The sequence below is a fragment of the Nelumbo nucifera genome, chromosome 8 (assembly GCF_055504915.1).
Source record: "Nelumbo nucifera cultivar China Antique chromosome 8, China Antique-T2T, whole genome shotgun sequence".
Taxonomy (NCBI): domain Eukaryota; kingdom Viridiplantae; phylum Streptophyta; class Magnoliopsida; order Proteales; family Nelumbonaceae; genus Nelumbo; species Nelumbo nucifera.
In genome coordinates this window covers 26,832,327-26,846,719 of record NC_142656.1, presented here as the reverse complement: position 1 = coordinate 26,846,719, position 14,393 = coordinate 26,832,327, and the positions used below count along the sequence as shown (strand labels likewise).

Here is a 14,393-nt window from a genome sequence, read left to right as displayed (position 1 = left end):
CTTTTATTCCTTGTTATGACCAAGGATCCGCTTTTCTGTTTAGGAGAAAAGCTTAAAAATTAGTTCCATGTTGTCTTCATATTCGATTCGGAAGTTGTTCAAGGTTTCAACATACTCTGCGAAACCTACAAAAACACTTTTTGTTAAACTGCATTTCCAAGCATGGTCTTTACACTTTTCCAAATTAAAAAACATTTAGTTCGATTACATGTCAATGGATGAAGTCTCAGAGAGAGAGAGAGTATAGGTCTCTTCGCTGCATTTTTATCGGAAGACATGTGGTTTTTGATGAGAAACAGTTTCTTGGGATCACTCAAGATAGTCTTTCCTCTGGACCTCTAGATTCAGTGCTAGTCACTCTACTTTCTGTCCCCTCAGTTGATGGCATGTAGGAAAGTTCTATTTCTCTTCAAGATACTACTTCCAGTCAGCAAGGTACGGCTCTAGGTTCCTCTTTCATTTATTATTCTACTAATGGCTCCTCGTCTCATAATGACACCCAGATAGAACCATCACATCAGAGAACACAATTACTTCAAGATATTCTTCACACCACACTTGTTCTTCCTCCTCCAACCGCACAAACTCACTCTATGATCACTTGTTCCATATCTGCCTGCCCTGCTCAGACTGCTACAAGGTATCCTCTACTTGAAGGACTTCTAGCAGATAGTGGGGTGTATGATGTAGAACTATCTTCCTATGCTTAACGTCCAACTCTCTAAAACGACACATGGCAACTTGTTTCCTATGATCCCACTATGAATGTTGTTGGCTCTAAGTGGGCTTATAAAATCAAGAGAAAACCTAATATCTCTGTAGAAAGGTATAAAGCTAGATTAGTTTCTTAAGGTTTATCTTAGGTTCATGGTGTTGATTTTATTGATACTTTTAGTCTTGTGGTTAAGCCAACCACTATCCATATAGTCTTATATCTAGCCATGTCACACGGATGAGACATCAAACAGTTGGATGTTCACAGTTCTTTTCTGAATGGTTTTATTCATGAAAAAAATATATATGAGACAATCTCATGGTTTTGAGGATTAGACTCGTCCAGTTGTCTGAAACCAATGAGGTTAAGACCTGTTTAGAAAACAAAAGGATACCAGAGATTAAAAGAAGAGAAGAGAAGAGAAGAGAAGAGAAGAGGAGGAAGAGAAAATAGAAGAGAAAGAGGGGTTCGGTCTGGTTAGTCTGCCGCCTCAAGTGATATTTAAAATTAGGTCTATAACAATAAGTGGTACAATGACAGGAATGCTCCTATCACTAGAAACAACAAAAAAAGAATTCTAATAGTACTCTAAGAGAACTATGAACAAAGGAAAAACATATGAACAAGTGGGGACCACAAGCTGGTCAACCATTTTCTCTACACTCCCCCTCAAGTTGGGAAAATATATTGACCATTACCAACTTGCTTAAATCTGACTCAAGCTTGATTTTGTTGACTGCCTTGGTGAAGACATCGGCAGGCTACGTATTAGTGGCAACATGAGGAAGGCACACTTCTTGAGAGGCAACTTTCTCTCAGATGAAATGTTTGTCAATTTCAATGTTTTTGGTTCTATCATGTTGTATTGAGTTGTGAGCAATGTTAATGGCTGCCTGGTTATCACAGTACAACATCAAGGGTCTTTCAAACTCAATTCCCAATTTAGTAAGGAGAGACTTCTGCCATAATATTTTTGTAACACCATTAGCCATAGGCCTGTATTCAGCTTCAACACTAGACCGAGCAATAATATTTTGTTTCTTGCTACTCCATGAAACTAAAATTCCCCCAACAAAGGCACAATACCCTGAGGTAGATCTCCTATCACCAATAAAACCTACCCAATCTACATCAGTGTATACTTCAATCTTCATATGACCATTATTTTTAAAAAGTATAGCTCAGCCTGTACACCTCTTGAAGTAGGCTAAAATTCTCTCAACAGCAAGGAGGTGTGAGTCTTGGGAGAGTGCATGTACTGACTAATAACATTGAAATCATAAGAAATGTCAGGGCAAGTCAGACATAGGTAGAGAAGTCTTCCTACAAGTCATTGATACATACCTTTATCTTCTAGAGGCTCACCATCTTTTTCATTAATCTTATGATTTTGCTCAATGGGAGTATCAGTAGGCTTAGCTCCTAATTTTTCTATCTTTTCTAAGAGATTAAGAACATACTTCCTTTAGGAAACAAAAATTCCATGCTTGGACCTTGCCACTTCAATCCCAAGGAAATACCTCAACTCACACAGGTCCTTTACTTCAATTCTTGATTAAGTAGTTGCTTAAGAGAGTTAATCTCATCAATATCACTTTTTGTCACAACAATGGCATCCAACATACACAACTAGGAGAGTCAAAGTAGATTCTTTCTTTTTAATGAACAGAGTGTGGTCAGATTTGGATTGAACATAGCCAAATCTTTCCAAAGCAAGTTTGATTCTACCAAACAATGCCCTTAGAGATTGTTTTAGACCATACAAAGCTTTCTTCAACTTATAAGCTTTCTTATCTGTCTTTGCATCATAAAAACTAGGAGGTAACTCCATATACACCTCCTCCTACAAGTCACCATTTAGAAATTCATTCTTAACATCCACCTGAAATAGAAGCCAAGAGAAGTTAGCAGCAAGAGACAATAAAACCTTGATGGTATTCATTTTTGCAATTGGTGCAATGGTCTCCAAGTAATCAATGCCATAAGTTTTAGTATATCCCTTAGCCACCAGTCTAGCTTTATATCTTTCAATTATACCATTAGCATTATACTTCACTGTGAATATCCACCTACACCCAACATGCTTCTTCTCTCTTGGTTGATCAACCAGTTCCCAAGTATCATTCTTTACAAGGGCATCCATCTCAACCTTCATTGCTCCCTTCCACTTAGGGACAACAAGGGCCTCTTGAATTGTTGTAGGAATGGAAATGACAACAATGGAAGCTAAAAATGACTTATATGATGATGAAATGCTACAACTAGATGTGGCATTTGTTGTGAACAAAGCGTGATAGTTTCTTCAAACTCCCACTGGTGATCATTGGACGGTTATGAAGTGTATTTTGTGTTATCTCAAAGGTACAATGGACTTTGGGCACTTATTTGTTGCTAGTTCTCCTGGATCATTAGTCGCATTTTTGGATGCTGATTTCAGGGCATTTTGGTTGCCCTGATGACCACCATTCTTCCAGCGGCTATGGTGTTTTTCTTGGTTCTCATTTGACTTCTTGGAGCGCTAAGAAACAGCCCACCATTGGAAATTCCATCACTGAAGCTGAGTTTCGTTCCTTATCTAATACCATAGCTGAAGTGTTATTGCTTCAATCTCTCCTACGAGATTTGGGTGTTCATCAGTCCTCTCCACCTGTTCTTTTTTGTGATAACATTGGTGCTACAAATCCGGTTGCGCAAATGGTTTCTCATGCACGTACGAAGCACAATGAAGTGGATTTTCATTTTCTGCACGATCATATTCTTCGCAAAAATATGGTGGTCCGATATATCCCTACTGATGATCAATTGGCTGATGTGTCTACCAAACCTCTTTCCCCAGTTCGATTTGACTTTCTACGTTCCAAGATTCATGTGCTTCCAGCCCAGTTTCGCTTGAGGGGGTGTATTAAAGAAAGCTATGGACTGGCTAATATAACAAATGAAAGTTCTAAAGATGGTAACTCTACAGTAATGCAAGTTTCCAATAGAAAGGAAAGAGATGTAGATGGTAATTATACAAAAGTTCAAGTTACCAATGGAGGTTCTCACCTAAGTTTAGAAATAGCTGAAATAGGAAGAAAATCATCTAAGAAACATTTTTCTTCCTTTCCCTTATTATGTGATTCTTTTGTGTATATATTGTACCCTAATCTCCTTAGTCGACATATACAAGAAATACAAGAAATACAAGTTCCTTGCATTGTTGAGAATTGTTCTTTGTTCTTTCTTTAACTTTATGAGATGGGTTTCGGTGGTTTGTTGGGTGTGTCGGGTGGTTTTGTGTTGGGTTGTTGTATTTATTAATGGATCTTTCTCTAGTGCTGGAGGACTCTTGAGAGATGCAGATGTCAAAGGAAAACATCAAGAACATCTTAAAAATGAATGTCAAATCCAATTTCAACATTCCTACAGGGAATCGATCGAACAGTGGTGCGGACTTTTTAGCTCCCACAGGGCCATAGTTGAACAAGATAGACTTAAAGAGTTTTATAATTCTGCATACGAACGAATTATGTCAATTATCATGGGATCGAGGATCAGTATGGTAGTTAGTAGTAGATATAGACAATCTAATCCTTTAATTAGTTTAATTGAATATACTATCTACGTACTTGGTTCAATTCAAAACAAAGAAACTTCATTGATTTATTATCAATCCCAATACATGCTGGATTTAATTTATTCAAAGGAAATTAAGACTACCCCACCATCCCACATATGGATAGGGAAGAGCCTACATATCTAACACACAACATTTTATTGGATATTCCAAATCATCTAAGGAAAAGCACACTAACAACATTTTTATTGGACAATTGACTGGTATTTTGATCCCAATCCCAGGTAAATCAACACTCGTATCTTTCACTCAGTGCAACATTTGTAGAGCAAGTACTTCTCCATGGAACGGTCGCATTCTGAACATTTTACCGTCTCTGGAATGTTATTAGCTGCGCCCATCGGAACAATCAGACGAATACAGTGTGCCCTGCAGGTATGGCTGCCTCGTACATATTCATTTAACGCAGTCAAGAAATCCTCATGCCCTCCGATGGCTCTGGATCCCCATTTTTCAAAGTCCTTAATTAATAGGGATAATTGTCTTCCACTGAATCTCACAGTTTTCAGATCCGAAGACCCTCCCAACATCAAAGCCCATCCATCCTCATTGTCATCATAACTTGATATGATCATCAATTCTTTCATGATTGCATCTTCAAGGTATGCGTTACAGTGTGCCATCTTGGAGTAGGAGATGTTTTCAATACGATGCCAAAATGAACCGATTGTCTTCTCATCCCAAACCCTTGATAGCTTTTCATTTCTAATGCAATTCAGTATCTTTTGCAATCGTTCTTTGCGCCGCTTTGTTCCAACGTAAATGGTTTCCATTTGAACTTTGGTCTCTTTGGTAATAAAACTCATACCTTCGGCAAATGGTCTTATCCAATCAAGATCATGACCTCCATAGAAACAGACAATCTTCTCGTCCTTAATCTGCGAAGCAATTAATAAATTGTAAGTGTAGACCAACTTTATTGAATGATTGCATTCAAAAACTTAAGAGGTAAAATTTATAAAGAACAGAAAAGAGGGAAAAATTAACAAAATTCAGTCCGTGTTAGAGAGTGCAGTTGTACCCATGTTTTTAGATCAGGTGCAAATCCCTTCACCAAGAATTCAACCCCCCCGCTCTCTCGCTTCCAAAGTTCTACTTCAGTCTTTTCGTAAAAGGGGTACGCTTGAGCACCCCAAATTTTCACCATTGGAAGTGCATTGGTGTGGCTAATCACACCTTGTTTGTTTAAGACTACCAGTATGGGCTTCCTATGGAAGTTCCATTTATACTTGATGTGCAATACGAAGCACTTATGAATGCATGAAGTGTTGAGAAGGCAAAACCATGGCATCTGAGCAGCTACTTGAACAAAACTTTGTTCTGGAGTTTTAATGGCCTGATCCACGATTGGTAGCCAAACTACTTCAAAGTTTTCTTTTCGTTTAATTATGTTATAAGCCTCGGCGAGAGCTGAAAATTCTTCAGCATTGACCATAAGATCTGAGATGAAGAAGGCAATGGACTTGCCCTTGAGTTTGTCCAAGCTGACCTGCACCACCAAAGTCATTGAGCGTGAGAACCATAATTTTGAAGATGAAAAAAAAAGCTAAAAGCCTAAAATTGAATTTGGAGGAAACAGTTCTGGTGAGTCGATCAAACCTTTTCCATGACAGAACGTTGATAAAGGATCAGCTCTTCTGTTGAGAAAAGCTTTTTAATTAGTTTTATATTGTCTTCATATTGGGTTTGAAATTTCAAGAGTTCTTCATACCCTGCGAAATCTGCAAAGCACTTTTTATGTTAAACTGCATTTCCAAGCATGATCTTTACATTTCTCCAAACTTAAAAACTTTTATTAGATTACATGTCATCAATGGATGGAGTTCCAGAGAGGGAGAGAGAGAGATCCTTGTTAGATTAGTGTCTAACCTTTCTCTGTAATGTATGATTCATATAGAAATTTATCAACAGGAGACGCCAATTTGTAGATTCTTGTGAGTTCATCATGGATATCACCAGTGGCTGACATTGTGTACCTAAAACATTGCAGGGAAGGAAGTTAAAAGAGAAAAAAACGTTTTCAAAACCATATTGTTCAAGTGAAATAAATTATGGCCGTATACTCATAGATCTTATATATCTTAAATTAACATATGTTAAGACTTTCAAAAATATAACATCTTATTGTATATCTTCTCTCAAAAAAGAAAAAAAAAACAAAAAGAAATTAAGGAAACAAAACATAAGTCAAGACTTACTCTGCACCCATTTTCACTAACACCATATTCGAAGATATGCAGGTATATAGGCTTCGGATGATGTAGTATACCGCTATTTGAAGGCTCAGTTTGACCGAACGATCTGTCTGAGTTTTGTAGAGTTTAAGCCCCATAAAGTTATTGGCCATAGCATGCACTCGACGGACCAGATTGGAGATAAGCTCGAAACGAGATTTTAGGGAACGAGAATTAGTTTGGAGCAAGGAAGGAAAATGCTTGAGCATTCTCACTGATGTGAACAAAGGGTTATCCGAAAGGGGTTGTGCAGTGAGCCAGAACTCACCATAGTTCATGGCAAATGCACTCATAACCAGTACAACTTTAGCTTCCCATGAGTACATCTTTAGAGTATCAAACAAGGCCAACGTAGCTTCATGGGGTTTCGTACCACACGCAGCTTTACACGTTATCTGTCCAATTGTGAAAGAATTCAGTTTATGGAATTAGAGCAGTGAAGAAAGGGTATATATATACATGGTAATGATTTCTAGAGTAAGTACTCGATAGGTGATACCTCCCAACTTAGCGAGTGAATGGTGCCACGAATACTGTCCTGCAATTCAAGTCTCTCAACTGAGGTAACGATGCTTTTGTCATTCGATCCTTGATGACCACTTTGCTCTAGTCCCTAAAATGACAAAATCACATTCTTACATTTTGTTATATACGTAATCACACTCTCTCTCTCTCTCACACACACACACGCACACAGAGACATACAGAGGGAGAGGAAACGCACCATTTCGGAACTGAAAGGGATTAGCTTGAAGATTTGGTTGATGACATCCATTAAAGGATTGAACTCGAAGTCTTGGTTCTTCGGTCCATGCTGGATTTGTTGAATGATGGCTTCCTCCTCAGAGGTAAGGGAGTAAAATGAACCAAACATGCTCATCTTAACCAAGCTAATATGCCTAAGACAACACACTCTGTTCACTTGCTAGATAATTAGACTCGACTGTGAAGTAGAAGCAGTGTTGGGTGTTTGATTTATAGGCAAAAAATCGAGGCCATTCTATCGAAGGTCAAGTGTTCAGACTTCCAAGTTGCTTATTGCTTTCACTGTTCTTTTTACCGCCGTTGTGGGTTCCAGAATCCAGACTGTTACATATTATTTCAATTTTTTATTTCAAATTAGGAGAACGCATATCTTAATTAAAATAATACAAAATACAAGATTTTACACTCTACATTATTGTATTTGTACTCCTTCCAAACTGAGCATTAGGTAAATTATAAGAAACTCACTTGTTTGGGTGTTGCTTTGCATTTTCAAGCCGAAAGCCCCAGACAAAAAATCCTAAGTCTGTGTTTGTAAGGTAAAAATGAATCAAAGTTTACACCCAAATCTTTGCATTCCAACCAAATACAACCTAAGAAAAAACATAGGGGTTGCCGCTAGGGGTGGCCACGAGCCGAGCTCTTCACGAATTATTCGAACTCAGCTTGTGAGGCTTGCGGGCTGGCTCGAATATATATATATATATATATATATATATATATATATATATATATATATATATATAATTCTTATTTTTTTAAATATCAAATAAAAAATATTTTTTATATATAATTTTTAATTTTTATAAAATATTTTTTCTCAAATCGAGCTCGAGCTTACGAGGTTATGAATCGAGCCGAGCTCGAACTCAAGGTTTTAGCTCGACAGAGCTCGGGCCTTATACTTCCTAGGCGAGCCGAGCTCGAGCCTCATACTGTTCGGCTCGACTTGGCTCGAATCCACCCCTAATTGCCGCTAGTGGAGAAGCATTTGAAGATTGCCATCGGACATAGAAAAACCAGTGGATCCTCCCATTGTTAGAGAAGAGAGTAGTTTTCTTATATTCTTTGGAGAAGAAACTAAAATCATCACACGGAGTAGAAGAACATACAGCAGAGCCGTCGCTAGGTACTAAAATTCCCAAAGTAGTGGTACCCCTCATTGTAATGGGCATTTTCATCATTGAATTTGATTACTTTTCTTTAACTTTATGGTGATTAGTCCTTTTTATTCATTTCCAGTTCTCTTCATTTAAGATTGAATTAATTTAAAGTTTCCATAACTAGGTTTGATCAGGTGTACAACAATAATTCTTTGGGTCGTAAATTTGCAATCGTTTCTTTTGTTAGTTTTTTAGCGTTTTGATATTTTAGTATGATTTGAGCTCTAATTTTTTTGTGTTTGATCATTTAAACTATTGATTTTTAAATGATTCTTTATTTCCTTTTCTGAAACTTGTTTCCACTTTATTTCTTTTTTTTGGTACTTAAGTTTTTAAATGAATTTGTAGAATTTTCCTTGTAAAATATTTATTTTCTCCCTTTTTGTTTTAATTTTCTCAACCTTATCCCTTAAAATCGTGGATTTCAACCTTCTTATTCCAATCCGTGGCATAAAGGACATTTTCATCCTATACATTTTCTCCCTCACTCTGAACGGTTGAATGATCTGTAAGGTAAAATCAGGGGATATATTTTAGTTGTTTAGTTAAATCAGAATATTTTTTTTCAAGTTATTATCTCTTAGTAATTCTTTCACTTGTCTATTTTACATTATTAAAATAGCAGGGATTCATGTGATGCACATGATTTGTTAAACGAAAGTTAAACAATCGAAACACATAAGAGCATATAATTATTTTATACTTTTAAAATTTTAAATAATTAATAAATATTTATACTTTAGGTTATATTTGATATCTGAATAATTTTTGACCAATCAAGTAGTATCATAAACGTGGTAGCCAATCATATATTATTTATCAAAATTCATGAGTGGATTTTAATTGGTCATAAATATGGTTTTTTTTCTATTATTTCAATCTCACCCACAAATCATCCAATTCATCCACAATCAATTCACTTGCAAGTAATATGTACATCGTTTTCATACCAGTCACGGGTTCCTTTTAGTTCCTCCTGTAATTGAGTTCTTGATTCCATTGGACTCTGTGATTGAAAGCTGATCAGCATCTATTATCGCAAATGAAAGTTTGGCTCCATAAATCTCACTACCCAAAAGTAGAGGATAGTTCCATGTGCCTCATGTAGTTTGCCCTAATTAATTCAAGTGGCTCCAAACTGAAGTTTGGTAGAGAAACATATTAAATTAATAAAGAACGACTCCTACTTGGGACTGATTGGGAGGTTGACACAAGAACCATCTTCTTCAGACTAGATAGAAAGTTAAAACAAGGTAGCAACTCGAAGGAAATTCTTGAAAAGATTACTCCAATCTCATAAATTTCTGAAAATGGAAATCACCCCAGAGGTATCCAGGGGCGGATTTAGGATTTTATGTTAGGAGGTCAATTACTAACAAACATAAATTAGGGGGGGGGGTCAAAAGATTATAAGACAAGGGTGAATGATTAAAGTATAAATGAATCATCAATAGGGATTGTGAGGATTTTCAAAGCATAGGGGGGGCTATAGCTCCCCTCTTGTTACGGTCTGATACAAGCTTAGTTTTACCTACGCTTGGCAGGTTTACGTTAGGGACATCACCGTCATTTTTGCCTGTAAGATTTTTGGGAGAATTGATGTCATTTTCAGGCAGACCACCAAAAGCTTAACGTACTCTGAGGAGGGGTGGTCGACCTCCTTGGGTGCCTAACCTTGGCACTCCTAGACCTTCATCCCTTGCGGGGCGGCCCGGGTTAACGACCAGCATGGCTACCAGGGTTCCTCATGGGCGCACACATGCTCATGGGGACAGTGTTGGACCGGCACTGCGCTACTGACACTCAAGGGAGGCTTGGCATGCGGGCCTGGCTCAAGCATGACCCTTCACCTCGCCAGTCCCTTGCCCAAGTTGATTGAGCTATCCCGTTGCCCCTAACGCACGGGTGTGTTCCGGCCCAAGCGATTGCCTATTATCATGGCACACAGGTGCCTATCATCATGGCACACAGGTGCCTGTCATCATCGGCATACAGGAGACCCATCACATCGGTGCCCAGTCACCTCTCCGGCGCATAGTTGCCTTGCATTATGGTCGTCCCCCTTTAGCACGTAAGCGGCGCCTCCCATGGACCGGTTTGAGCCAGCAGAGTGCCCCGGCCATTGGACTTGAGGTCATGATCCAGTGCTACTGACTTTGGTGGACCCATCCCATCGGGCAATTCCTAGCCTTTAAGCACATAAAGGCTTGTCCTGGACGCCGCACGAGTTTGTTCCGCTGTAGAACTACCCCCGTGACACTCTACCACCCCCTTTCTCCGCCCCTCAAGTATCTATAAAAAGTAAAAACAGGTTTATTTGTTATTCCTTGAAAGGGCTTAAGTGGCTTTCGAGAACAAAAAAAAAACGGGTGGTTGAAAGGAGTTCACTTTGGCTGTTTTGGGAGCCTCTGCACATGTTACCTTAGTTTTTCTGCAGCAGTTTCGCCTGGCTTTGACATACATGATTTGTTTTCACATTATTAACAGCAAGGGTTGAAGAAGAGATATTTATCGCGCAAAATATCAGAAAAAAATGATAAAGTTTTTGCTACGTACTTTTAGGCTCAGTCTGAAAAGAGTATAAATACAAATATGTAGAATGCAAAACCTTGTATTTTGTATTATTTTTTTTATGTATTTACACTGTATATATTTGTATTTATACTGCTTCCAAACTGAGCCTTAAGATTAGGAAAAGTATAGTCAAGTCAATTAATGTATATGGTGCATCAACATAATGCTGATGGAGACTAATTCATGTAGTTCCAAACTAAATTTTGGTAGAAAGATAATATTAAATGAATTCAAGCTACTGAGGTCGACACAATTGAAGCTTCTTTTTTATTGAGATATCATGGAAATATTAAATAGAATTCTCTTCTCCCTTCTCTATTCTTCAACTACCCTTCATGTACATATTAGACAATTAATCCACATTGGTCTGGGTGGTTCTTGGCATCTGTCTAGACTTTATTCTAAAATGCAGTTGTCTACGTCAGATCCCTAATATTTCTTCTCAATACTGTTAGAATTTTGTGTATTTTTGTGAATTCTGATGAAAACCCAAATTGATTGCCACTTTTATGATGTCTGATTGGTTACAAGTTTTCTCGAGATCATTATGGTCGAACCCTATTTAAAAAACTGAATGTAATATAGACTTCTTTTTAACACCAGTTTGTGCATCACATGAGTCTCTTCTAATACTTCCAATATTGCTAGGTATGCCTTCGAGATACCTACTGAATGTAATTCCAGATCATGTTTTCTAATACTCTCCTGAATTTTTAACTATTATGCCTAAGGAGAATGCTATGAAGTCTAATATACCCTTAAAACATCTAATATAATAACTCAAGTCTCAACTTATAAACCTCAAATATCTCTTTAACCATTCTCAAAAAAAAGAAAAACAAACTATCTATTCATCTCTCACCTCTTGACTTCTAATAAATCTTCATGAAACCCAATGACTATCTAAGAGTCTCTGATCGCCGGACTATTGAAATTTCCATGGTTACAATACCAGCGGCACCTCCGGTCCTCCACTCTCTCTATATTCGGTGGCCGACACCTTCTCTCTGTACTCCGCCGTCGACATCCCCTCTCTATAGGACGTGTGAATGTCATTTTAATTAACTTTTTATTTTTTTACTTGAAATAAATTAGGATGCAGTATTAGCTGTGGGCCAGGGCAGGATAGGGGCGAGCAAAAAAACCAAAAAATCAAATCGACTGAACCCAAACTGAAAAATTGGTTAACCGATTTGGTCAGTTCAGTTTTGATTCGGTGTTTAAAAAAACTGAAGGTATCGATTTGGTTTCTGTTAATCAATATAGAAAACTGGTGGTTAACCGAATAACTAGTATACATATTTCTATATATTTTATATATATTTATGTATATTATATATATTATATATAATATTTTTTATATATTATAAATTAATAAATAAGCATTATATATATAATATATGATATATTATTTATTATTTAAAATATAATATTTTATATTTATTTATATTTTTTATTATATATTTATATAATATATATTGTAAAAATAAAAAAAAATTGAAAAATCGACAAACCAATCAGGTTGACCGATTAATCGATTAGTTTCAGTTGTCGGTTTTCCATTAATTGGTAGTATCGGTTTGGTTACAAAAAAAGGCTAACAATTTAGTTAATCGAACCATGAGAAACCCTAGGGTAGGGTCGGGCATAGAGGTGTGGGTCCAATAGGGTTAGGCATCCAAGCTTACCCGTACTATAAGGTAATAAATTAATTATTTTTTGTCTTGAACTAATGGGATTGCAGGATTTGTTTTCAAGCTAAGTATGGGCTCAGATTAGATGTATTTATGCAATTAGATTAGATCAGATTCAGATTTGGTCCAATTATAATCTGAATTCAATTAAATTGTAATATTTATTAATTTGAATATATAAACTATATATATATATATGTTTAGAAGTGTAAAAACATATTCCATATATTGTATAATATATGAATTTATATATATAATAAATTTATTATGTTATATTATATTAATTTATTATATATAAATGTTGAAAATAAATAAACTTTTTTATTTTTTTGATATTTTAGAAAATTTATAACAGATTCGGATTAAATTTGAATAAGATCCAAGTCAATTAGTATTTGAATTTGAATCCAAGTCTTAAGTCTAATAAGATTTCGGATCAAATTCAAATGTAATCTCTTAATAATCGGATCGGTTTTGCATCCGATATAAGTCCATTTTGATTACAACTCAAGACTCAGGTAAGGTAGGGCATCAAACTTTACCCTTATTAATTAATTAATTAATTATTTTTTCAGACTTGAAATAATGGCAACATAGAATCAAGTTCCAAGTGTGAGCCCAGGCAGTGTTTGACATTCGGATTTACCCATGTTAGAAGTTATTTATTTATTTATTTATTGGACTTGAACTTATGGGACCTTTTGGGTGTGGGTCCGGGAAGGATTAGGAATTCAAACTTGCATATAGGGATGGCAATTCGTAGGAATTTTGGGGTATTTGACTTTTCCTAACCCTAATATATAGGTAGGAATGATAATGAGGCGGGTTAAGGCAGGGCAGGGCTGGGTTTTTCTTATTATATCCCCAACCCCAAATTTAAATGCCCATCCCATCCCTGCCCAAAATCCTAGCGAGGCTAGAAATCCTAACCCCATCCCCGTTCTCGTAGGGAATGAGCCAAAACCTAAAGTGGATTTGGGGGTGGGGGCGAGAACAAATATGGATTGGCCATTCAGAGGGGCCAACCATTAAGGTAGGAAGTGGGGGAGGGGGAAAATAGGTTTTCAAAAGTATGGATTTATGGGGCATAGGGGGGCCATGGGTACCCTAGCTCCACCCCTAATAGTTCACCAAATAAGAGACTTGATATTTGTAGGGAAACAAATACAAATGTCAATGGATTAGGTGTAGGTATGGATGCAAATGGATCAGATTAGATTTGAATCAAGGTATATCTGAATCCGATCTAACACCATTAAGGGGAGATTCGATCGTATTAGATCTCATAAACGTAGATTTGAATTCAAATCTGATGAGACCATTGAATATTCAGACCTAATTTGATCCGATCTGATTTAAAAAATAAATAAATAAATTATTAAAAGACAAATAAATCTGATGAGACTGTTGAATATTTGGATCACATCTCGAATTGAATAGGGGATGATTCGAATACGATCTGATTTATGATTGGATCCTATTAAAGATCCAAACTAGGAGGTCCAAGTTTATAAACGTCACGGAAAGATCCAAGTACTTCACGCGAAGTTTTTCCGCAGCGGCTTCACCTGGCTTTGACATACATGATTTGTTTTCACATTATTAATAGCAAAGGGTTGAAGAACAGATTCA

The 14,393-nt window shown here is 36.8% G+C and overlaps 1 protein-coding gene across 1 annotated transcript; it reads right to left on the bottom strand.

Moving 5' to 3' along the window:
- Window positions 1-4,332: 4,332 nt before the first annotated feature.
- On the bottom strand, window positions 4,333-7,525 carry LOC104605382 (protein SIEVE ELEMENT OCCLUSION B-like). The gene is made up of 7 exons (XM_010270128.2): window positions 7,290-7,525; window positions 7,065-7,178; window positions 6,530-6,960; window positions 6,201-6,307; window positions 5,931-6,052; window positions 5,353-5,820; window positions 4,333-5,209 (listed from the first exon to the last, which is right to left on the bottom strand). The coding sequence occupies exons 1-7, from the start codon at window positions 7,443-7,445 to the stop codon at window positions 4,577-4,579; spliced, it is 2,031 nt and encodes a 676-aa protein (XP_010268430.1). The 5' UTR covers window positions 7,446-7,525; the 3' UTR covers window positions 4,333-4,576.
- Window positions 7,526-14,393: the final 6,868 nt, after the last annotated feature.